The sequence below is a fragment of the Falco punctatus genome (genome assembly GCF_963210335.1).
Source record: "Falco punctatus genome assembly, chromosome: 12".
Taxonomy (NCBI): domain Eukaryota; kingdom Metazoa; phylum Chordata; class Aves; order Falconiformes; family Falconidae; genus Falco; species Falco punctatus.
In genome coordinates, this window is record NC_137592.1 from 24742465 (window position 1) to 24769994 (window position 27530).

The 27530-nt window shown below is 36.4% G+C and overlaps 1 protein-coding gene across 1 annotated transcript in view; it reads right to left on the bottom strand.

Annotated features, from left to right (window-relative positions):
* USH2A (usherin) overlaps positions 1-27530 on the bottom strand; it is a 397508-nt gene that overhangs the window by 296579 nt on the left and 73399 nt on the right. The window contains exons 12-18 of the mRNA XM_080408501.1: positions 23927-24568; positions 18215-18398; positions 12907-13070; positions 8700-8858; positions 4111-4605; positions 2027-2299; positions 342-499 (exon numbers count right to left, since the gene is read on the bottom strand). Of these exons, the coding sequence (XP_080264627.1) occupies positions 342-499; positions 2027-2299; positions 4111-4605; positions 8700-8858; positions 12907-13070; positions 18215-18398; positions 23927-24568 (2075 nt within the window). The remainder of the gene's footprint in view (positions 1-341; positions 500-2026; positions 2300-4110; positions 4606-8699; positions 8859-12906; positions 13071-18214; positions 18399-23926; positions 24569-27530) is intronic.

Here is a 27530-nt window from a genome sequence, read left to right on the forward strand (position 1 = left end):
AGATTTCTACAAAACATGGCTTTAAGCATATCAGCAACTACAGCAACAATACAGAATCAGAACATGTGAAGTCAAGGTAATTTACATGTGGCTGCTCAATCTCACCCCTCCCAATTCTGAATCTCACCTACTACTGAAAACAAGTCAGCGTCAGCTCAGAAATACAACTTAAAACCTAAAAGTAGTGTATAACATTACTGAGCGCTCAAACTGATAGGTGAAAAAATTAGATCCGGGGATATACAGTGAATCAGGAAAATAATTCATCTCAATGTCAGGGAGCACATCAGACTACCAATTTTACTATTACCACTCAGGAAAAACAATGTAACTAACAATACCTGGGGAAATGGTGGCAAGAACCTTTGCTCAGTCATCAGACTGATGCTGTATCCCATCACTTCTCCTCTTGCTAAGTTATCTCCAGGTTTTTCCCATGACACATTGAGGGAATATGGTGAAAGAGGGAATACTGATGGAGATGGCATGAATACTGGGGCTGAAATAAAGATAATGAAATAACATTCATAAGAAGTGAGCAATGTGTGTAAGGCAAGCTTTCTCACTGTTGTTATGGAATACCATTTCAGACAACCTTTTCCTTTTTAACCTTGCTTTCAAGTCTAACTGGAATTTTCATATTATTTTGATGGTACATAAAAAGTATTTCCCCCACCATTCACTCTCCTGTTTTATACCCCGGCCATGAATGCAGAATAAAGCTCTGCCAATGTCTTCAAAGAAATACTAATCAACACCAAAGTCCACTGTAGCAGGTAGGAAAGTACATACAAATGGAAAGGTCTTAGACAAAAACTTCATGCAACCTGGGAAAAAACTGATAAAAGCAAAAAGTGTTCAATACTTCAGCATCTTAAAAGCAATTTTGTTTGCTAGGCCAGTTTGAAATTAACATGTCTCTCACTTCTTACAAAACAGTTCCCCTGTCTTCCATAGTAAATCTGTAAAAGGATTGTTTGCACTGCAGTTAAATCCCCACCTGATTACTCTGTAATAATAAGATACCAACTCATAGCACTTTTGCTACGTACAAACAACCACACTAATGGACCTCTTCCCAAATACAATTTAACACTTTTATAACATATAGTATTTAAGAACAGATAAGCACAAAGGCTCATTTTGAAATGGGAATTAGTTTAGCCTGCTGTTTTGCAGGAGCAAACGACCAAGGACATGATTTTCAAGCTAACAGCAAACAAAAGCATCAGTGATGTAACAGAGAAGCTTAACTGCAAAATATGGGCTCTGTAGCCTATAAAACCTAGATTTCTAATGAAAGCATTGACATAAATAGCTGTTATTTCAAACAATATATCGAGTGGCAAGCCCTTTTCAAAATCTGAACAGAGGGATCATAATAAGAGTTGTTGTGAACTGGTTAAACTTCTGAAAAAATGGTCCATATTATGACACTTGGCCTCCGTGAAAACATATGAAAAGTTTCAAGTACTATACTTTTGAAAAGGTAACCCTCTCAAGTTCTTCAAAAGAATTTCTTTCTAAATAAATCAAAGCCTCAGTTCAGGAAAACTCATTAGAACCTCCTTTCTGAATACAATACCTTCTTGGACAACATTCCTGATTCCCATCAACTGTTAATACATTTGTGCCCTCCCCCCCAAAAAAAAAATCTTTGTAGGAAAAAAAAAAAAGAAAAAAATTTTCATGTTTTCTCCCTTTTAAAAAACATATAAGTAGCAACTGGGAAAACCATGGAGAATTCAAACACTGCTTGGTGGATTTTGCAATCTTGTAGTTTTGGAATTTGAGTTAATTGACAGGGATTATTTTCTTCAACAATATTTTATGTTGAAGAAAATGCTTTTGCTTAACATGCTTTGTTCTGAGATAATCCGATCTACCTTTAATTAGTTAAAAAATGAAAATTTGTCCCTATTTGAATCATCACTAGACACAGCTTATTGGGAGAAAAAAAATAAGAATACATTCTAATTCAGTTTTTCCTTTCATTTGTACCAAAAAAATTCAAACCAGTACTTACCAGCCTCTCCTGTTTTTCCTGATACCCAGTCGGAAGATACGCTACCTGCCATGTTTACTGCTAGCACATAAAATTCATACTCTGTGAATGGCTCCAGATCAGTGACTACGGTACTGGTCTGCGGTGGGGCCAGAGCATTTTCATTAGGAGACTCCATAACTGGTTGAGGACTGAGCCATCCACTGCTTTGGAAAATACGAATTTCAGGAGGAACAAAGTTCTCAGTTGGTGTTAATTTTTTTCTCATGTAAAGTTCATATCTTATAATTATGCCTAGAGGAAAAAGCAAGCCAGAAAAATCAGTGCATTTAAATAATTTCTGGAGTTCGACTAAAATACCAACACCAATATATTTAACAAGCTAAGAATTAATCAATTTACATCACAGAAAATACAGTATTAGAAGTTTTCCAGATTTCTGCTATTTTCAGCCAAATGCTCTCTTTGGCATTTCTTGCATTGCACTGTTTATTTTCCCCTCCATGGAAATTTGGGTTTTGAAAACAAAGAGCTGGGTTACAGTATGAGTTCTGCTATCACCACTGTTAGATGATGTCCTAAAGTTCTGATCAAATGCTACTGAAAGTTACTTTAAGCCTCTGACTTTCACAGGGTTTGTTTGTGTGTGTGTGTGTGAATTTAATTATTATTTATTTTGGGTTTTTACACACAACGGGTAGGGCACTTTTAAGTTTAGTGCTAACCTTTTACAACATCTTACTGGATAGGAGATATGGGGAGGGGGGTGTGGGGTAGGGGGTGGGTGTATATCAGTTTTCATGTATATATATCAATGTAATTATGTAATTTTGTAAATTACATGTAAATACAATGTAAAAAAATTATATATCAATGTAAACTATTATGTACACAGGAAGGTCTCAGCACTTTGGTATTATAGTATGAAGTGACACCTGATCGTGGATCATGGAAGCAGTTTAACTGTAAAAAGAGACTGTAAGACAGCTGACTGGAGATTTCCCAAATGGAAAAGATGAGAGACATAGCAAAGCCAGGAGACCGCTAATTACCATAAAAGATACATGTATTTGGGGCTGTATACATGCACAGAACTGGGGAGGTTGCTTGAGAGAGAAACAGCTTCTCTCTTTGTCTTTGGGAAGACCAGGAATCTGACCAGACATCAAAAGAAATACAAGAGTATTGCTTAAATCTGCCCGTGCTAGCAATTACATACATGTAATGGCTACAGAGTAAACTATATGCTACAGGTTGAGAGAAAAGTTCTAGCATCAAATATCATGACCTGCATTGTAGGAACTGCCCCTCTAAATACATACAGGCATTCTTGCGCAGGCATTCTTCCTGCCTGACATGGTAATATGTGGCAAATGAGATGTTTGAAAAGAAAGTGGAGCTCCCAACACACAGATGCTCATTTTGTGAACAGATTAAAATGCCTGGTTTTGCATGCACAAATACTTGTGCATCTAAGTGCAAGTTCACAAAACTCCATTGCACATATTAAAAGATAAAGCATTTACCAGTAAAATCTGTGGCATCACAAAAGTATCCTACAACAGCTGCGTTCTCAGTTTCAAAAACCTAAAATATTATTACACAAGTTGGACCAGCAACTCTTGGCAATCGCCTAATCCCTAACAAAGTTACACTGGTAATGCAATTAGTTACTACACATGACTGATGGTTTTAAAAACAGACTTCTCCGTTAATTCTTAGATATTTCTTTTTCCATAACTACTATCTGCTTATTTATTCTTTGTCAGGCGATATCACCACATCTGTCTGAACTAGGTGATCTGGCAAATTAAGAAAAAAGTAATTTTACTGTAAAGGTTTAATTATAAATGTGATTTTTGCTAGAGCAGATGCCACCAGGGGCTAAATCCTGGACCCAACATACTCAGTTGGAGTTCTGGACTCCAAAAGATGAAAACGCAGATTCCAAGGATATATTTATTGGCAGACAGGCAAATTAAGAGAATGCCCAACTTCATTCTCAGTTTATGTTTCACAGATAAGGATATTCTAATCAGATTTGAGAAAATGCTGCTTTATCTCTTCAAAGTCTTTGACTTACAAAAGTAAATATAATCTCCTACCGTTTGGTTTCTCAGGTGGTGACCATTCCACAGCCAGATCTGTAGAGCTGATGGTTCCTACCATGGGTGGGCGCAGCCATTCTGGAGGAGCTTGTGCAGTAATTACCGTTATTGGCTGGCTCTTCAAGCAGCCTCCACTAGTACAAGCTTGCACGGAAAAAACATACTTTGTAAATGGAATGAGATTCCAAATAATTGCTGAAGTTTTTAAGCCTTCATACTGACCACAAGGCTGAAGATCAGCCAAGCTAGTACATGTCAAAATGTATTTCTCTATGGGCCCAGAGTCATTGGAGAGGCTTGTCCAGTGAAGCACAACAGAATGGTGACTAACGGGGAAGACAGGATTTAAATGCAAGCTGCCTGTAGGCACCCCGGCTTTTGTTCTGTAGGTCACTGAGGGACTTCTTGTAAAACCATGGACATTGCTGGCTTGGATATAATAGGAATAGAAGGTATATGGAGATAACATGGTATCGGTGAAGGTCTGAGCAGCTAAAACAAAGAGATAAGAAAAAAATCTTATCAGTCTAACACATTAAAAATATTCTTAATTTATGTGCTTGAAATCTTTCCAGCCTTAATCCAAGACAAGGTATTTGCGTCCATTTGCATGCTCTTGAGATCATTATGAACACTGTAACTTCTCAACTTTTTTTTTTTTTTTTTTTTTAAACAGGGAAAATAACCCTCCCCTTTTCCCTTTATTATCCTCCACTGCACACTGGCATCACTAGAGAAATATTTTTTCCATTGAATTTATCCTAGTTCCAGCTTTAATCAAGAACAAGATTAATACAATTATCTTCTTATTCCTCCTTTGCCTGGAAATAATTATTTCAAATGTAAATCACCACTGATATTAGTGGATCTGAGTTAGGAAAAAACCCCAAACCATTCCATAAATTTTTACACCTTTGGTTTTGATTTATTTCACAGCATAACACCGAAAACTTCATCTTTCCATGCTTTCACTTCCTCCCTTCTAAAAGAGTGCTTAATAGTTCATTTGTGAAGCATTTGAGCTTGGATAACAAGTGAAACAGAAGCATAAGTAATTATTAAAAAGGTATATCCAAAGCCTACATTTACCTCCCTTGCCCCGTACATTCCGTTCCTCTGGACAGCTTTCCAGCAGCTTTTTAGCAGCCATGACCATGAATAGCTCCTGGGTGTATCCCAGAAGCAGTTACACATTTTGGTCAGCACAGCACAATATGAATTTACACACAACCATATCACCATACATCGTTTTGCCTTAAGAAATAGTGAACATTGAGTAACATATTACATGCCAGAGCATGGATGCTCTCAAACTTTTTCAAAGCAAATGGGGAGGACATAGCTTTTTCTAAGTCCTCTCTGTATGTCTGCACTGGCACATCAGCCGTGAGTATAACTTAAAGAGGACCACAAAATTACAAGTATTGTTAGATAATCAACCCTTGACATTGTTGTACAAAAGCAGCATCAGCCCAGTAACTGCTTATAGCACTTCCACTACCTATAGTGATCACAAACTTCTTGCCGGAGCCCAGCAATAAGGATAACAAGAAAACGCGTAACCTCATCTTCAGGCCTTTCAAACCCTGGTACTTCGGGCAAGGTTCGGTTGGGACAGCTCTGCCAGCAGCAGCAATGGTTACTGCGACATCCTCGAGCATTAGTAGTGAGCAGGCAAGTGATGCAGCAGATTTCAGTCTTGCCTGCAAGATCCAGCTGTTCCTTCCTCCGCTTTCAGGTTAGCATGCCACTCGCAACGGCGGGTGCAAGTAATTGAGTGTCCTGTCGAATTGTTGAGCCCTTTCTGAGCCGCATGGACACACCTACCCTGGCTGAAGAGCTTCTGGGTGCAAAAGACTGAGTACCCAAAGCTGGTTTGACACACATTAGACAAGACTCTCGGACAGGCTGGCAAGAATCCTTGGAGCAGGAGCATAACAACCGGTTGCTGTGAAGGACACCAGCTTGCCATGCGTCCATTTTCTGATATCGTCTCCAGAGAAAAAATTAGCCACAAAGGCAGCATGACTAGAAACTTGGAGAAATGCGCTAGAAACTTGGAGAACTGCACTTTATAGGATGATAGGAACCCCATCCTATGGGCCATCAACTCAGAAGAGCCACAGAAAAGAAAAAAAGCACGTCAGAAATAAAAGAAAATAAAAAGAAAAAAAACCAGCAAGACTGGTGTCAGCAGCAGCAAGTACCACAAATCCTCATGAGATGATAGAACAGGACCCATCCCCACAGAACCCTGCTCTAGAACCATATGCTGACCTAGAACCTGATCTAGAACAACATGTGAGCTAAAACCTGCTCTGATACCCAGTATGGATTCAACAAGCGAGCTAGAAAGTTATCTAGAACAGCCTCCCTGCCAAACTGTCCGTTCCAAAATTCATATCTGCTCTACAAATGACTGCACCAATACCACCCCAGCTCTACAACCAAATAAACCTCAACACCCAGCCTCTGCAATGGACCTGGACTCTAGAGCCAACCTAGACTCTAGGGCCCCAGGTCTAATGCCTACAGCAAACACATTAGTCCCCTCTTTTCAAGTACGGGGATCAGGAGAGGCAGATTACCCAGAATGCTGATGTTCTCTGCAAGAAAAGTAACCAGCACCATCTCAACATTATGAGAAAGTTCTTTCAGTACTGATGAACACCTGAGCACCAGATGACAACTTTATTTCAATAACAATATAAGGTTAGATAAAAGTGGATAAAGCCAAAAGGTAGAAGGTTTTACATGCCTTAGGTGACTCCAGAATGTGTTTAGCTACATTTATAAATAATTAGAACCATCATGATTTGGTGTTAGAATTGTAAAAAACTTTGGGGGTTTTCTCACATTTTAGAGCAGGTATTTCGTTTTATCCTCAAGACAAGGACCGGTATCTCCTGAGCCTCTGGGAAGCCAGAGCAGTTAGGAAAATGTTTTAATTGGGCATTCTGCAACACCATCAGCCAGATCACCAGGCCAATTTAGAAGATTATCCTTAATTTTCCTTGGGAAGTTTAATGTTTCTATAAAACTCTCATTAAGTCATAAGATAATGTTCATCCAGTTGCACTCTCAGGCATTTCATAAGTATTACAAATTCCACACTATACTGAGAAAAAAGTACAATTATCAAAAGTTCTGACAGCACTAAGAATGTATTCTTGTTCTTCAAACACCAGCAGATCATTTCACATCATTAATTAGGGGGATTGCCAGGAAATGTCAAAAATTTCTTTTGAAACCAGATCTATGTTTTTACAAAATAATGTTTTGTTAAGTAGAAACATGCTGATGTCTCATTATCCAGCTAAATACATTCAGAATTTTTCACTCTCTCCAAAGTATGTAGGTACAGTCAGGAAATAACATCCTCAACAATGTACTTGTTTTCAAGTACATCACTAAGCACAAATTTATGACTACAAAGTATAATTGCTGCTTTTTTTTTTTTTAATTAATTCTATTTTCACTACACTTAGGCTTGTAAAACAAATTCAAGAATTGGAATATTTTCTGTTAAATCTCTAAATTTTTTGTAATGTTTCTTTCTTTCCTCTTAATCACTTAGTCCCATGATTACATTGGGTTGCATACCCTTCCTCATGGTTTGTAGTGCTGTGTCCAAATTCACAGCAGAAGCCACAAGATAATCAACTGTAACACAGCAGCACACACCAGAACATTACAATGTTAGGTGCCTTCCAAAGGATTTGCACTTCCACTGAATAATACAGTCTCTATTTTTTTTCCCCTCCAGGGTACATGCCAATAATTAGCAAGACTCAACTTCTGCAAAATATTAATGCTGCATCAGTATGAAAATGCAACAAACTAAAGAAGCTGCTAGAACAGAAGTCAAACCACACCTGTCATTTTAGAAAAAAAAAAAAAAAAAAAAAAAAACACGCTTGTGTGCCACATATACATAAAAACAGTATCCAAATCCATCTCCTTTTCTTTGATAAGGGGATCAATAGTAGCACAAAGTGGCCTTTCCAGCTAGGACAGAGTGTCGAATCCTTGAGGACTGCCTTCTGAGGATCCCTTTGCAAGCCTCAACATGAGGGAAGTGGTGCTGCTAAAGGCAAATCAGGAGCTACACTGATAGCTTAACAGAAGGTGCTAAAAGTTTGAGGCCACAAAAAGCTTTCCTAATCTGTTAACAGCTTAAAACTGGGAAGATGAAAAAAGGAGTTTAAACACATCGTGGTCTCTTCCATTCACCCTAATTCTTTACCTGGGACTTTGCCTCTTCTAGATTTTGAAGCCTGTGTATATTTGCAGGAAATGTTTTCGGTGAGTCAATTTTAAAGTTTTTCTGATAGAAGAGTAAAAAATTATCAGCTATTTTGGGTGACTCAGTTTTCCAGATTTTAGACTGGGGTTTTCATTTATTTCAAGCAAAATAAATAACACAGTACAGTAACTCGCTGAAGGAAAACAGAATAATGTATTAAAAATCATAGAGAATGATGACAGAAACAAGAAATAATTAAGAAAAATTGCACAAAGATACTGAGATGTATAGATACACACAAACACAAAATCTTTGATGTCATCTTACTATAAATACTTACTATAAGGGTGGTAGTCTTCAGTTGTATAAATTTCTGCCTCATCCCTATACAGCTTGTAAGTAAGCCTGTTCGAATTTGGAGAGTCAGGGGAACTCCATGAAAGACTGATAACAGAGGAATTGAGAACCTCTCCTGTAGGAGGAGGTTGTTGGAATGGACCTAAAATATACACAAAAACAGAGAATGTGAAAATAAAGGTAAGCAACAATCACAGAAATTTAAATAAAAATGCAAAGAAACTGCTCAGTTTTCTTCAAAGAAAAACCGTCAAGTAAACACACAGTCACCCAGGCAAGACATTAGTAGACTAAACTGAACCATCCAAATGCTCTCCAACACAATTATATGAAAAAAAATCATACATTCAAATAAATGACAAATAAACTTAATCACTTTCCCCCCCCCAAAGTTCATCACAGTTTTCCAAACACCACTTTTCTTATTTTTTTTGTTCATGTATTTCAAGATCTCTGTAAAATGGGAACATTTTTAACTGGTCATATTACTGAAGTCTATAGCTCAAATATATTATATTTTTTCAGAGGATTCATTCAATTTTAGCATAGGCCAGGCATAACTTCCTCTAATAGAATAGAAATGGAAAGTCCAACTAACTACAAATTTTACTCAAGTGTTACAATAAGCTTACTTAATCAAATGACAAAAAAAATAACGGGGCAAATTTTGAAGGTTATTTAGGCAATTCACTTCCATTTGTTTCCAATGAGATTTAAATCAATGAAAGCAAGGTGTCTAACATTTTAAAAAACAAGCTTGAGATTCTTACATACCAAAATACTATGCTGCTCTCAATTCCATTAACTTTGGAAAATGTGCTACTTAATTGCACCAGTCTTAAAGAGAAAAACAAACCTGAAGTTCACAAGCCAAAAGTCTCACATTTTCAGAAAGAATAGTCCAAGTCCTTCCTACGTCTCTTTTGTAACCCAACTGTATGATCGTGGTCCTTTCTAGAATAATGGTTATTACTCAGAAATCAAACTTCAATGGGCAGATATACACATATCATATATACACACGCGCACATAAACAGTTTTACAGTTGGACTTGATAACCTTAACAGCCTCTTCCAACCTAAATGATTCTATATTTATATTACTATTCAAGTCAGAGCACAAGTCCATATCCAGCTCCGAGATCTCCAGCCAGTGGTTTATAGGAAGGAAAGCACTACCCTCCGACCTTCAGCACAACGGGCATCCCAGAGCAAGACCGGTGTGTTTGGGCAGGTAGTAATCGCTATAGCTCGACTCAAAGGCAGACTGCCATTTCCCCATCCTCTTTACCAAGGGAGGGAAAACCAGGCAGCGCGGATGTAAAAGAAAACATTTTGGTCCAGGAATGAGAATAGCCGAGGGCAGTACATAAATCAGCACATGGAGTAAGCTATCAGGACCTGGATCCAGAACCACCCAATAAGCTTTTCTCCCTTACATTAAGGGTTATAGGAAAATAGCAACGTTAGATTCATGTGTCTTTTCATTAATTTTTTCTCCTTCTGCTTATAAACTATCATCATCATTACATGGATATTCACTTAATATACGCATTTCACAAAAAAAATAATTACAAAAATCTCTTCAGACAAGCTAACAGAAGACAAGAAGCAAAGAGTGAAGCTGCAGACAGAAAACAACATGAGGACCTCAAGCCACACAATGATAGGTATATAGACACGTCAACATCAGTGGGTCACATCATATACAGCCTTTTAACACAAATCTAAGTGAGTTGAAGCTCTTTATTTAGAGTAAGATAACAAGAAGCCCTGCTTCTACTGCAGTGTCTCAGCCATGAAACAGCAGAAAATATTTCTAGAATTCATTGGATTGAACAGAACACGTAATCATCATTTCCCATTAGAAAGTGTAGGTTGTTTTGCTGCCAATCTAGAGTTTTTGAGTTCAGCTGCGTTAGGAAGTGAGTGCATGCTAAAGTGTCTACAGGATTAAAGTTTGAAAATCAAAGGAAGTGCTCCTAAACCCCTGTGGCATTTTAGAAAGTTACTCTCCAAGTAATGCATGCTTACAAGACCTGAGCAATCATAGAAAAGTAGCAGCATAATCTTCATTCTCAGACTCACACTACTGCATATTGGTCCCAGGTGTTTGCTGTTTTGCATTTTAGATTTATAAGCAAAATACTGCATTTCAGATTTTTTATGGAGCATCTAAAATACTGTTGGGCAGAAAATTTGAAAATAGGTCTTTTCATTAAAGAGTTTTAGTTGGACAGTGACAGCAAGTTATGTTTGCTTCCTTTGGCAAAGATTTATAACCCGTAATGGTGTGTGTCAACAAAATACTGTTCTGCAATGAAAATAACCACAAATATCAAGCTAGACAAAGCTCCATATCTGTGCAAGTGCAACAAGTTAAAATATTTTGGTATGAATAACCAAAAGACTGCAATTGCTATATCATTTATGTCCAGAAGAGGACTCCGCTTGTCATTTAGAATACTGTCTGATGTATTTTTTCTAACTAAAATCTATGATATTATTTATCTATGTCATATTATTATTAATCAATTTTATAGTTGAATTGCCATTGACCTTTATCCAATGTATATCCCAACATAAATAAGTAGGTTGGTTTATGTTTGCAAAGCACTTTGAAGATGAACAGCATCATAAAAGTGCCATGTATTATTGTTATTATACGTTCAGTTGAAACATCCTACATTTTTTTTAAGAAACAACAAGCCAATCCACTATCTGCACAACGAGTAGATGCTATGCTTTTTACAGAAGAGTACGGAAGAAAAACAAAACAAAACTAAACACTTCCAAAGTTTGAGAAAAGAAGTTTCTTCTCTGGAAACAAATCAGTCTTTGTTCTATCCAATTTATAGCACCATACATTCTGCAATGCATTTTATTTGAAATTCCAACTAATTTACAATGAAATTAAAACTGGAATTAACGGGAGAGCTAGCTGTCCTTGTAAACAAACTCTTTGTGCATGTACATCTTTGCTTGCAAACCTATAGTGTGCACATATCACAATGATGATCATATAAGTACCTATGCAGAATACACAAATATTTTGTTGAAGGAGGATCCAGATACATTCTGCAGAGATTACTGGGAACGTCTAACCCTGTCACTACATTACGCATGGCTACCTGAGCTAACTCTCACAGTAGGACCAGTGTGGCCATTATTAACTAGGCCTGCTGACAGAAATAACCAATTAGCATCTGCAGAGTAACTCGTTCACTCGTTATGTAACTACCAAGACTGAGCTATTAACTGCGTATGGCAGTAAGGTAGGTCACAAAAATGTAAGACAACTTTTTCAGAACTAGCTGAGCTCCTTCCCACACAGTTTGGCATTGCATGGTAAGATGTCTTCAAATCCTGTTTCTGAATATTGACCTGAAGACAACTTAAAAATTTCCTTTTCTTATTAAACATATTTTTTTTCTCTCCTCCTTTGTAGTGCCTGCCAGCTTAGAGACTGTGCACTGGTGAGAAAATCTGAACATTTAGTTTTGACTAATTATGATACAAAGGCTGAAATTGTGCCATCTCTTCATATCCAGGCTTACTGCAAGGGCAGAAGTGCAGATGTGCCATTGCAATGTGTTTCGTTACAACTCAAGATCTGACCCTCAACATAGCGTTAGCCCCACCTCACACACGCTGATTTAGGATGCTCTGTTACACCGCATGGCATATTTCCCAAAACTTACTGAAAAAAAGACCCAGGAGGAAAGATTTTGAACCAGTCACCAGGAGCAGGTCTTCAACAGACCTTTGGTTCTTCAGGACCTTCTGAAGGAAGCCCTCCTGCTTCCTGTCAGGGGCAGGAAAGGGGGCTAAGCTGTCAGCTGCACAAGTACCACTGCATTCCTGTGACTAAGAGGTGAACTCTGCATTGGCCACTGCAGAGAACGTGGTGGGAAGTGCAAGGGAACTACGGGCCATTACTTCTCCCCTGGGTTAGACTGCAAGCATAAGCTGTGTGCACGACACAAAGCATTCTGTACATCTCTCTAGAAAACACTCCTAAAGATGCTCACAGTGGAAAACAACCAAATTTCAGGGACCAGATATTGGGGGTGGGGTGGGAGGAGTAATGTCAAACCCAGTTTTAGTATGCTGACCTAATTTAATACTCACTAAATCAATAAAAAACCATTAATTTGAAATACATGCTTTTAAGATGCAATATCCACTTACTTTTACTGCAGCCAAATAGGTTGCGGACATCCAAATTACTAGCATCGGGAACACAGTTGTCACATTTCAAGCCAGTTACAAATTGTTTACAAAAACACTGTCCAGTAACAAGATGACAAGTCCCACTAATGGCTCCTGCAGGATGACAATTACAGTGCTGACATCTATAAACAAAAACAAATCAAGGAAGTGATCAAAACACATTAACACTTCAGTTAAGCACAGTAGGGTTTTGTTTAAAAGATTCTTGGGTAGCAAAATTAAAAAAATCATAAACAGTTCAGTGGTCTGAGACACAGTAGAAAATACATGAGCCTGATTAAAAAGAAAAAAAAAAGTAACTCACAAAAAAGGTGCCCATTATAAAAATAATCATTAACATCTCAATGCCAGAATAATATTTTAATTTAGATAAAAACTGCTTAGAATTAAAGAGCTTTTTTAATATATTGATCTATGCACACAAATTGGGTAACAGTGTTTGGTAATAACCACGTTACGCACTCAGTCCTGCAATGCTTAGTCACACACCCTTCCTAGCAGAGCTGTAGAGTACAGTGATACATATGTAACTGGTTTCATAGTTTTTTGCACAAAATACGCAACCTTCAAACAGAGGAAACCAGGCTGTTGTTACAGAAGAAATCAATTAATAATTTCTTGTCCACAAAGGCAACTTGAAAAAAATAACATGCTGCGAATAAAGGAGAATGAATATAGACAAAAATTGGGAGAAAAAAAACCTCAGATTTAAACAGTGAAAGGAAACAAAACAGTAGAAATATGACTATTGTAACAGAAAGCACATTTTCTTTGCAGCCTGATGGACAAAACTGAAAATAACTAGAAAGAATATTTAATTAAATGTGTAAGTGAAATTGTTTTTTAATTAAAAAGAACAAAAAAAAGCATTAGTATCACACAAATGACACATTTCAATTCTGTAAATCTCTCTGGCATCAGTAGAATACTTTCAGGATTAATTTATGCTCTGCCTTTTGCATATGAAACCTCAACTTGTTTTTCACTTGATATACTATTTCCCCACTGACGTTCATTCATAGCAGGGATACCAATGTCAAATTATGCAAATATTCAAAGACTTGGAACATCTGAGAAGTTAAGCAATTTTTTCCTTACTGCAAATATTGTTAGGCTACCCATTGCAATACAGACTGCCATTATTAATCAGAACAGAAAACCTACACTGGTAAATAACATTTTGTACTTTAGATTCTAATTTCACTATGTTTTGATTGCTGCAGACCAAGAGAGTTTTGAAAAAACATGGGCTGGGAAAAATGTGGGTCTGTATAGAGCATCTGTTAAAAACATACTGGGAAGTCCACACTCCTCTTACCCTGAACTGGGAAAGCCAATTCTTAGGCAAAAGAAACATCAGCCTTCAGGGAATCTTTAATTACTCCAGATGCCAGGTCTCAAGATGATGAAGCAGCAAAAAGACCTCGGAGAAGTCCAAGGGAGAGGCAGTCATGCCATGTCCCCTTTGCTCTGCTAACCCTAAGGCTAGGTAAGAGCTGATGATTTATATTTGGCTGATCTTTCCTTGGCCAGTTTCACCAGATCAAGGAAATAGGTGGTGGTGGTGCCTTTGTATAAGTTACTTTGCCATTTTCCCAGTCATCACCATCACCTTGGTCTATCTCTTTCTATCTACATTTAAGGCAGAAAGAAAAGTGAGTTCAGTTATGGTTTAGATAGCAGCTTTTTAAGGCAAGGGAGAATGGAGGGGAGGGTGGAAACTGTTTTCACATTAGGACACTAAAATTCAGGTCAATAATCAGTGAAATAGACATTAAATGTGACAGATTTTTAAACAAGTTTAAGAAAACTCTTCACATACATTTTCTGCCCATCATAGAGCTCTCTGTATTAGAGTTCCTTTACTCCACAGCAGCTGGTGCTGTGTGATCTCCTGGGGAATCATTCAACACCCTTAAAAAGGCTGATAAAAGCTAAAGCTGCAAAATAAGCTGCAAATTTGTTTTATGGACTAATATCCTTTTGGGAATAAATAAAATACATTCTCTCTTGGAAACCACTATACTGTAGTTTGCTCTTTTTTACAGTCAAGAGAAAAGGGCATTTTTTTCAAACTGTATTAAGTCTTTTCATCTGTAGACAGTGCATCCAAATCCACCTTCAAACAGAGGTTTTGTTCAGACTATTTAAATGTCATGACTGTAAAAAAAAAAAACGGTTTACTTACAGAAAAAATGAAGACAGAATTATTTGCTCAGTAAGATGTTACTTTATCATTTCATAATTTCATTACACGATGATATTTAGTACCTACTTAGTTGGTGGGGGGAGTGTTAACAGAAGTGTCTCAATAGATAAAAAGTAAAAGACAAGCTTCTCTTACTGCACCTCTTATGAATAAGGGTCCCCTGAGCATTCCAGTTTTCATTATCATTCACACACGAGACAATCAAACTCACATACACGTACAGTCACAGGTTTCACTGCCTGGCAGGGTGGAGCTGCTGCTTTCTGCTTGTTGCATTTTCTTCTAAGAAAAGTGTAGACTCCCTACCTCCACCTACACAGATCCTGCAAACAACATGCATGTCATTGTATCCTGTTCCACAGGACTACACATTATATTTGTGTAATCGTATGCACCATTTTCTTAAACGGCAGAACACTAAAACTGACTTTGTTACGCATAGTTCATGTTTTTTCAGTCTGGATTAAGGATTCATTAAGTAATTTTTTAAAAGTAACTAATTCTTTGAAACTTTTAATCGTGTAAGAAATATTTTCAGCATTCTTGTTAAATGCTACTTCTTTAAGACACTCCGAGTCAAATATATTTGAGTTTTATTAAAACAGAATTATATATAATCAAGGAAAACAGACTTTTAAAACGTGGAAAGAGAAATGTCAGGCCAAGATGAATTGCAATATTGATTTTGTGAGGATAAATGGTTTTTGTAATATTAATATAGAGAAACCTTTATTACATTGACTCTCTAGGTGCAGTTAAAGCCTCTCCAGCAATCTGTTTAAAATCTTCATTTTTCATCCTTATGGGAAAACCTCACTTGCTAAATGGATTTCATAAACAGTAATCTGTCAAGATATATATATATAGATAAACAATTTGTGATGTTCATTGACCAGTTCATTACAGTAAACAATTCAGAGGTAAAGCATTTCAAACGTGTATCAATGCCCACAACCATTACAGATCTGTTCAGACCACTGCAAATACTCAGTATTTCTAATTCTTTAATTGCCAAGGAAATTAGCCTGCTTCATAAGATGAAATGCATTTAAAAATGTGCAGTTCCTGTTTAACCTCAAAAATATCACAGAATAAATTACTTCACATATACATTCCTCAGAGGGGCAGAATTGTAAAGCCTCACAGTCTTTGTATGTCACAACTTTTGCTTTTTTTCTGCTATTGTGCCAAGACAGATACATCTTTGCCCCTACAGATAGCTCACACCCTTTCCATTCTGTAACCACAGAGTCCTTAAAAGACCCTCAGAGCAAGGATGGTTTAAATGACTTTGCAACTTCATAGAGAAAGAAAAAGCATATTGCTCTTTTTAAGAAGATATTAACAGTTAAAGAAATGGATTAAAATAGATTAGCAAATAAAGACTTGGATTATCATTTTCAGTGGATAAACGTTTCTGCCTCAGGAACAGAGGTACATTGCCCAAGTAGATGATAACCAAAAGGAAGCCAAGCATATACAACATGAGTTAATCATGTTAATGTACTACCAGAGCAGTCTTCAATACTGTCATGAGGATTAAGTAGCATTAAGGCATTAAAGCCAACTCTGATTCAAATTCCAGAACTGTAAAAACTTTCTATCTTTACAATAAGATCAGGATCTAGATAATTCTAGACATTTCCACATTTTGAATTTCAGAATACAGCTCAAAACGCAGATAATTGAAGGCCAGTATCTAATTCAGGAAAACTATTGCTCAACACAGAGACACAAACTTCTCCATCACCTGCTAAAACTAAGGTGGGGGTAGGGCAAACAAACTCTATTCCAAGTAACTAAAAAAAAAAAAATCATTAATAATAAGGAAAATTTATTTAAAAGGGAACTTTAACATTTACAGATTTTATCCCTTACCATTAGAAATGACAGGAAGTGAAAATAGGAAGTCCTTATTCCTACGAATTACTTTATGTCCATTAGCAGATGCCTCTGTGACCCGCAACAGTAAAAAATAATCTCGAAAATCTTCTAATGAGTGACAGTAACATAAAAGTTAAAGTGAAAAATCTGCAGGATAATGTCAAATATATGCAAGACGACACTGATAATCACTGCCTAAAAGCATGCCTACTCCACAGTTGCTGGGGGAAAGGAACACAGGGAGGGGAATGTTGTACAGATTTTGCTTCTGCCTGTGTGTTGGTTTGTTGGGTTTTTTTAAGGCAAAAATATTAAATATAACAAAACAATTTAACACCATCAGTCTGCATGAAAATGTGATAGCATTAGAGCAGTGCAATCTTGCTGGACAGTATTTAAAAGGAAATTGATATTGTGAGGATTAAGCAAGAAAGATGATCTTGGAGAAGAAAGATAGAGCAATAGTTGGAATAACAATGCACTACCTATTGATACGTTTCCCCCTTACATTCCACGGAATACATCCATGTAATTTCAGTGCACCTACAGGCCTCAGGCTACATTAGATAAACAATTTACCCTGTGGCACATAACTAAATCCTGGAAAAGAATACACCTTTTAGAAGAACAGATTTTTAAGAGGAATGGTGCTGTATTTCTATGCTGGTGCTAAAAGAAATTTGGACAGGCAGGGATATCTTTTTACATTATTTTTTTTTCCATTAAAATATCTTCCTGAGATCTTCAAAAACATTCACGGGTTATAAGAATGGCACAAAGCCTGCATTTTAATAGTCAATGATTAACACCTCAGAAACCAACACACCTTACTGAAGATGCAAAGGAAACATAAGAAACAATTACCAAATAGCTATAACATTTGACAGCATTAGCATTATACAGCTTTCGTGTTGTTTCTACCTAAATCTGTGGCAAAACTTCTATTTCCTTCAGCTCTTGGGAGCACAGAGGGTTGTATAACATACCACACAAATCAGAGTGCACACATGAATTCAAAGAAGGATTAATGCAACTAGAGCACCTCTTTTCATTGTCACCAAACCTTCAAATGAGCTACTATGTGAAAAATGTAACGAGGTTGTAAGTGACCCATAAAACAAAACAAAACAAAACAAAACAAACAAACAAAAAAACCCCAAACAACCCACTCACCTCCCTGTGACAGAGTCAAATCCAAAATAAAGTTCTTTGCAACGTTCACATGTCTGTCCTGTTACAGAGGCATCTTGGCAAATACATTGGCCAGTTAGTTTATCACAGATTTGATTCACTGAGCCAGCTACGTGGCACAGGCATGGCAGACAGCCAGTGATACTGGATGGAGAAAAATAAAAACCTGAAAGAGAAAGGGATTTTGAGAACAGACAACATGCAAAAAGTGAACACAGTAAGACTATTAACTTGTGTATAACTGGGGATGAAAGAACAGAACCAAAGCTTAGGTAACACACATCAACTCAAAGCAACATAGTCATCCTGCCGAGCTGAGCTAAATCTTCTCATTGGCACTTTGTAAAGCTATTATTCATCCTCCAGTTGCCAAATCCCATTTTTTATTCTCTCTCTTCAGACTTTATTTTAGATAGAACAAATGCAAAATAGGGGGAGCACATTAACATGTCTGTGTGGAAAGTAAAGACCCAAGGACATGAGAGGTAGTAATGAATGTACCACAAGCAGTAAAAACAAAAAAAATAATGTAAGAGAACAGACATTTGTCCATTCTGGTCTTGGATCTCATCTCTGACAACAGCCAGCTGCAAAATACAAGAAATGCACATTTTGTAGAAAAGTCTCACTCTTTCTCAACCAGTGGCTGGTTTAATCTCTGAAACATGTTGATGTTTCTTAGGAAAAACTACAGCTGATGAGCATTCCCAGGTCTATGTGAAATTTGTATTTTATACCTCCTCACACAGAGCTTGTATCACACACAAACACTTTTACAGAAACTAACAAACTGATGAAAAAAAGTAATTATCTGCTATTAAAAAACTTTCATTCTGAATCCAGTCCTTCTGTTCCTGTATTATTTCCAATTATAAACTGAAGTATTCACTTCATCTTCCCCACAGTGTATTTGGTATGCTTCTACTATACTATCTTTCATCCTATTGTCCTCACAAGTAATCTTTATCTATGCAAGTCTCTAACACATTATTGATAAATATAGTTAGAGTTTATACACCACTAATATGGTCATTGAAGAACATACCCATTATCCACAGCCTCACCTGAAATTCCAAACAAAAGAGCTTTTATACACATTTCTTTAATGATGCTGTACTACTTGCATAATCTGTTTTGCCATGTATGGTCTTATTCCACTCTTATTATTTCTTTTCTACATGTCTGACCAGAATACAATTCAAGTAACAGCATATCAGTAAGAAATATACATCACTTTCCAAAATAATTGTCTATTTTTACCTAATTATTAATAGCCATTTAACTGCAGGTCTCACACCTTTTTTTTTTTTTTTTTTTCTTTATTTTAGTGGTACAGTATGAGAGTTCTGCAAATTATGGTGGTGACAGTATTAGCTAGCACTAGTCAACTACAAGTACCTATCGTTGAACATAAATATTAAGACACGGCCACTGATAGGAGTTTCCATCTCTGTCAGCTGGTTACTACTAATTATTATTGCATAACTTCAATAGAAGAATTTCAACCATTACTCAAATACACTGCATTTGCACAGAGTTCTCAGACACTTTTCCCCTCTCTCCAGATAAAGTTCAATCATATTCTTAGTCATGTTCTCAGTTACCGTATCTTTTCTGTTGTGCAATAACTTCCTGATGTCCTGCTTTATTATAAAAGAACCCAAAATCGTATTGTAACTTGTCATATCACCCAAGGCCTTATTATTTATTTTTTTGTTACAAGAGATAGCTTTATATATACACCCCTAGGGTGGTATTCTCTGTCTTTGCAGCAGTGATGCGCTGTGAGCTCATATCCAAATAGCAGAGGAACTAAACAAATTGAAAACATTAGAATTTTACTGCTCAAATCTTTGTTCAAGTTTAGCCTCTGGTCCTCAGCGAGATAAATCTCAAGTGGACAGTGAAGTGATATCAGTCTCCAGTTAACATACATTCGCATCATAAAAAACCCTGCTGTTGGCACTTTATTCCAGAGAGGCCCAGAACTGAGCCACCACAGAGACAGAATAGCTTGAAGTTATTAGCGAGGCAGCATGTATTATCTCATACTGCAGTTGTCTGTGCAGTACAGCGCCCATCCTGTGCATAAATAGAGGAGACCATTTCCCAGCAATGTCACTCTTGAGCACAATGAACGACTGCACTCAAAGAACGTAACAAGAAGATGGGAAACAACTTCAAGCCTGGACTCCTGCAGAAGGTCAAAGCACTTCTTCAGGCCCCAGTTTATAGCTGTAGTAAATGATAAGCACTCAGGCTAAAACAAATGCTTGTCCATCTGAAATTTTGCATGAAACTAATGTTTAAGGGAAGACTATAACGGGTAAATAAGCACATCTCTAGAAGCTAAAAATCATTTTAGGTGAGCAGGACTGATCACTACAGCATATATTATTTTTGTCATAGCAGTGAAATTCACAATTATAAAGAATCTGTACCTTAATGTTAAACACAACTTGGCTCTTCTAATGTCATACCACCTGAACTGCTGCGGAGCAGTGAAGGATTTTGTAGGAATTTTTTATATATATAATAATCTTTTAGAAACACTTTAAAAGTTTAACTGAGTTTCTGGATAGTACCACAATATTTTATTTTATTTTCAGAAATAACAAGTAAAAATTTTTTACAGTAAAATTGAGGGATAGGAAAATGGGAGGAGGTCCTTCCCCCAACTAATTTATAAGTAAATTAACATGATTAAATGTAGACAAAGAGAGAAGAGACACTGGATTACAAATGCATACTGTTTGTCGTAAGCATTATTATTATTTACTTCCACCACCTAGAATTTGGCAGGAAAGAGTAAGAAACAACTTAATGCAAGCTTAATTTACAGCAAGGTTAGAAGGGCTCATAAAAGTTGCTTTATGAAGGATCCACTGTTGTATAATAGAGCCAATTTCCAATTTCAAGACAGCCACTGCAAATCTCTCCAAGATCTACGTATATAACTAGTATTATGCTTATTCTTTTTCAGATTTTTTTTCACTTCAACCATAACTGATCACATTTGTCAATCAAATATACTCTTCAAAAGGAAGAATGAAAGTCATAGCAAAGTATACAGCTTCCTTTTTAAATCATACTCTTACTTCTCCCACTGTGTATCTCATGGAAAAGGAAGACCCGAACAATTCTTTAGCACTTTGACATCCTTACTAACTCCGGTGGCAATGCTCATTTCTTGGCAATGCTCATTTCTTAACCACAATCCCTGCTTCAAAGTGCAGTTTAACACCGACAAAGTTGTCACAACATACCTCACGCTCTTCTGGCCAAGAGGAGAGGCAAGCCATACACAAAACCTCAGCATTGGTGCCCAGCCACACATCCTACATGCTACAGCTTTGCCATACTATGTACCGCTCCCGCTCCATGAAAAGGTGTAGTCACTGAGTTAAGAACTTAAAAATACCTTTTTTTTCTTTTTTTTTTCTTTTTTTTTTTTTTTTTTTAAAACGGATTTACTGCTGTCGTGACAGGATCCAAGACCTGTGTTGAACAGGATTTGTATGGCACAAATCCCAGTTGGTGTGGCAACACAGTCCCATGAGTTGTACATGAATGTACAAAAACATACAAAAACCTAGCAAAAAGGTAAGTTATATAAGAACAAACTGGAAGACAGCAGGTCATGGGTACAGCCTAACAGATGAAACGCATGGCTGAATTCTCCAGAAAGTGTCATTTGGATTTTTTTTTTTTAAATCTCATGATAAACTAATTTCCCAAAGTTACATCCAGTTTGAATTTTTCTCCGTTGGCAACACTTCTTGTACTAAGATTATGGTGACTTTTGGAAATCTTTCAGGTTTTATTAAAGCACACAGAAGATATGCTACAGTAGGATGTTATTTTAAATACAGCTAACTGTAACAGACTTATAATTACACAGAATTGGGGGAAGAAAAAAAAAAAAAAAAAAAAAAAAAAGAGACATGACTTGTATTCCACTGAGGAAAGTGTGACCACAGAGTTGAAATGTCCCGATAGCCTGAGAAATCCTCAGGGTGTTTTCAAGGCTGCCAGTTTTAACTAGTTAATTGTGTGCTTTTAATTAGGCCTATGTTGGCTTCATATATACTTGGAGTATGTTTTCTTATCTTTGTCCCAAGGCAAAGCCATGGGACCTGTTTAGATTAGTTAAAACCAATTAAACTTTCCATACTTCAACTTAATACCAGTATTACTAGCAGGTTTTACTCACCCCTGTTTTATAGAAAACTGTCCTTTGGAATATACTAACAAAAAATATTTCTATAAAATCTAGATATATTAAAAAATGTCTAAAAGAGCTCACACTGGGACCAACACTACAATGTCAGTGAAAATACCGTAGAACACTCTATTACACTAAGAGCAATACAACACCTTTGCAATAAGGATTTACACTTTCACTTGCCAGAGTTCAATGTTTAGCACATAAATGTTTATACTTACTACTTAGAATATTTTTTATTTTTTTTTTAACAGGAACCATTGCAGAAGTATTCCTCTGAGTGCCATGTAAGCTTTTCTACAAACCAGTCTGTTCATACTATCAATTAAACCTTTTTAAACCATTTAGTTCTGCATAAACCCTGGCCTTTCTTTTTCAAGGACAAGGGCGGTCACTGACTCTGGAAGCCTTGACATCACTCCTCTGCCGATCACTGATTAAGTGGCTGCTGTAGAGGGTTAGCAGGTCAAATAGCACTGGAGGAGGAACTAAGAAAAACAGAACGCTGCCTTATTTATTAGTATACGTACCTAAAATAATTTAAATGAAAGTATTTTTAAAAATACTTAATGGAGGTTAAGCAGCTTTTTTAACCTCTGTTCAAATTATTGAATGGCATATTAAAACCAATGGTGCTATAATGTACCTCTTAATGTGACCTGCTACTTTAATAAATTGCATATGTATTTAACTTGAACTAAATCTATCTGTTTAATATTATTATAAGGGTAGGTTAATATTACCTATAGTTTCATTTTACCCACCTACTTTTTAAAAGAAAAGCATTAAGATATAAACTACAGAGCTTCCTACTTACAACGAATATTTAAACTGTTTACAGTAATATGGTTCAAGATTTTATACTGATATGTAGGAACTGCAGTATCACCTACTTGTAGGGCCAAGCTGTAATTAGTCCTTGTGAAAGCCAGCACATCCTCAACACAGCAAGGCAGGTGAATGTTTTTAGAGTGGCATGTTTGCCAGCCTCATCAAAGTTTAAGCAACCACCCCTGTGCCCCTCACCATGTTCAGCTTTATGCTTGAAGTGTCATTCCTGAACAGCTTGCACTCCACCTTCCAAATCCACATTTTTCATTACAAGGATAGCTGCTATAGCTGCTGTTCATCAAACTATGCCAGTTTACCTTTTGTTCAGTGAACAGGCCATGATGATTTGTGTATTTTCTTGATACCTACAAGAACTAGTCTAAGCTTATTTGGGGCACGTTGAAACTGCAGTAATAACACAGATTATACAATCTCTGGCAATACAATAAATATTTGATGGCAGTCAGGATGTTTAATACTTCCTTCTTGCTCACACAAGAAGAAACGGAAGAATAATAAGTCAGAGACATGTCAGGCATGAAGCTCTCTAAACACATATTAAAAACTGTAGGAACTATGATGATATCAAACAAAGCAAAACTTACTACATCAAATAGATTGTCTTCCAAATTCCTTACCTGGTTTACACTCATTACACCTTCTCCCCTGACGCTGAGGCAAACAGACACACTGTCCAGAAACATGGTCACAAACTGTTCCTGCCAATGTGCCCAGAGCGTCACAGTCACAACGCTGGCAGCCAAGGAGGTTGCTCCTGCTGAGGTTGTACGTATGAAGCATGCACTGATTGCACCGAAGGCCAGTTACACCAGCTTTGCAAGGACACTGTCCTGTCAATTTGTCACAAAGCAGAGAGCCATTTACTGTACCTGCCTTATCACAGTTACATGGCAGACAAACGAAGGAATGATTTTCCTGTACTTTGTGGTAGCCATCTAGGCATTCATCACATTGTCTTCCTCCAATATTTGGTTTACATGCACATTGCCCTGTCTTCGCATCGCACACAGTTCCAGAAAACGACCCTGCAACATTACATTCACAAGCCTTACAGCCAGTTACATCCAGCCCATAGAAGTTGTCCATGCAGGTGTCACAGCGAAGCCCTTTCACTCGTTCTTTACAATTGCACTGCCCAGAAAGAGGGTTACAGAATTGGTTCACTGAGCCACGGCTGTTGCACCAACAAGGCTCACATCCATCTTCATTAGAATATCTGAGAGCTTTAAATCCAAAATTGCAACTATCACACCTAAGACCTGGAAAGAGAAAAGGTATTAATAAAGAAAAGCTGAAAAGCTATTAATTTCAGTTTTAAAGAAGGGTAAGTGTACTGCACTTGGGGGGAGAAAAGAGAAAGGGAAGGACTAATACTCTTCACCAGCATAATTAACAGGAATGACAGGGCTGCACAAATCAATTGAGTAACAGTGGCATCCCAAAAATCTGTTTACTTTTCCAATTTGTTTCAGAAGCGATGCGTTTCTGCTGACTTCTCAATACAATTTAAGATACCTCTGCAAGAGATTCTTTGTAACATTTCTAAGACAAACCAGAATTAATCTCTTTGTCCCCCAGAACAGCACCTGTTGCACAATCAATGCTTACGTGAACTCTTCACCCTATATTGTAGAAATGCAATATACAGGGAATTGCACTGTGGTCTCAATCTGTTCTGATAACAGATTTATATATTGTATTAAAAAAACTCAAATATACTCTAGGACAACACAGGTTAGACTAATTACGATGAACGATTTACTTAAATGTAATCAATGTTAAAACTGAAGTACAGTATTATGTTAGTGTTTATTGTTAGCCCTTACTGAAAGCAGAAAATGTTTTCCATAATCCAAAATGAAATATTTTTATCTAAATGTATTATTTAGTTAACTCCCTCAGTACATTAAAATCTAAACTGTTTTCTTCATGCTTTATCCTATAGTTTTATTAGCTTTGCTTTCAAAGTCATCGCTCGTTTTATCCCTGCCCCAAGGGATGGCATTTGTATTTTAGTTTATAAAATGTACATTACAAGAAAGCAAACCAGATTATTATATGAAAAATGCAAATTCAGTTATGTATTTTCCCTTGCAATGGGAAAATCCTTCACTATGCAGCCATCACTTAATTGTTGCACATAGAAAAATGTAAATACAACATTCTAGCAAAATACTGTCATTTTTTTAAAAAATACTAATCCATATAAAAATACATCTAGCAACTTACATGTAGAAAAATAAAACTAAAAATGGTAGGAAATGCATTATACATACGGATAAAAACTCAAAAACTCCAACAGAAGGCAAGTTCCTTTAACAGTGATGAATGACTCACCTAAGGCATATCATTTAATTTCAATAAGGAAAATAAAAAAGGACCACTATTGCTGCAAATTTTAAAAATAACTGTATTGTTAACAAGAATTATGACTCATTTTGAACTATTAAAATTGGTCTACATGGATTCATATCATATCAGTTTTAAAAATATGCGCAGTGCTTATTTGAATATGCCATACATATTCCTGACAGGTAATCTATTCCTAACGATACTGAGGAAGGCCTACAGGGCATCACATTCAATGTTAACAAGTACAGGGGAGTTAGCACGTTTGGCATTTAATTCACATTCTTCTACCTTTTTATTCTAGATGAATGACCTACTTTAATAAAATTATTGGTGCTAATGTATTTTACTGGTGATAGAATCATTAGTAAGATTTAACAGTTGTGTTAACTCTAACAGTTCATGTTTCATAACACTGCAGTCCATAGTTGCATTTTTCTGTTATCGTGTTTGTTTAAATAGATAAAATGGCAATAGACAGACTGCTCTTAAAACCAATTTAGAAATCCAAAGAGGAAGGCTCTTTGTTAAATTTCGCTGCACACGTTCCAACATACAGAAGCTTATTTACGATTGGTTTGGAAAACAAAAAAGGGAATCCAGTCTGGAAAGAATTAGGTCTTTATCCTGCAAACACACACTTGCATAACTACTGCCCCCCACCATTGTTACAGATAAATTTGCAGAAAGCATAGATTTACATGGGTTTTGTATTACCATTTCAGGGGAAGTAAAAATAAATCTTACCATATTCATCAAAGGGAGAGAATATTTAAAATATTATGTAGACAAATACATGAGAACCAGACTCTGCATTTTGGGTATACCAAGCTTCCACTGAGTTAAGAAAGGTTTTCATAGAGGCAAATGTGAAATGTAGGCAAAGAATATATAATTAAGAATGCTCTGAAGTCTTTTTTGTGGAACTTAGAAAGCAGGCTTAAGATGCACAGAGGTGGTTTTTTTTTACTCTTGACACCCTTTTTGATCATATAGTAAACATAGGTACTTGGTATTGCACAGGAAAGGACAGAAACTGTTCAGGCTTATGTCTGTTTAGAGTTATTTTCATTATTTGTGGTTATTTTGTAGTACCTTTTGGAAATTGGGAGAAGGAAGAAACAAAGACTCAGAATATTGTAAATATGTCACTATTCATAAGTCAGTGAGTCATAAATTAACATATTGAACACTAAATACAATCCACAATCATGTTTAGCTAAAGAAAAAAAAACAGATTACTAACTGTGTTAATAACAAAGCAGAAAAGGACCTCTCTTTTTCTTTTTTGGAAACATGTATAGCCCAAGACATGTACAGTTACCATGCAAGGCTCACTTTATCAGGAAATTCTCCTTGCATAATATTCCCATACATCAACATTTCAAAGTGTATTATATATACTGTGTATTTTGGGCACTTGATAAATTTTGTCCTTATGTGGCTGTGGCTCCCCTCAAATATGCTGGAAGTAATAAATTGCTATAATCAAATCTAATTTCTGAAAAATACCTGTGGGAGTAACAAACAAAAAAGCACGTCTTGTAAAAAAATGATAAATAACACAGAAGGTAGCAGTTTATTATAATCAGTTTGGCATTGAATTACAAAATTAAAATTATGTGGCCCTTGATAACTAACCCTAGCTATGTATATGATCTGTGGAATTATGTTGACTTATTTTGCATTTCATAGGAACAGTTCAAAGAAATATAATAGAAAAAAAATGGATAGATTTATCACAAAGGACCCTGTAGCACAGAATATTTTGAGAAAAAAATCCATTTATTTTGGTCTATTAAGAAAACTAGCATGGAAACGATTTGCTTAGAACTCATTAAGTATAAAACATTTTGAAAAAGTGTTAATTTC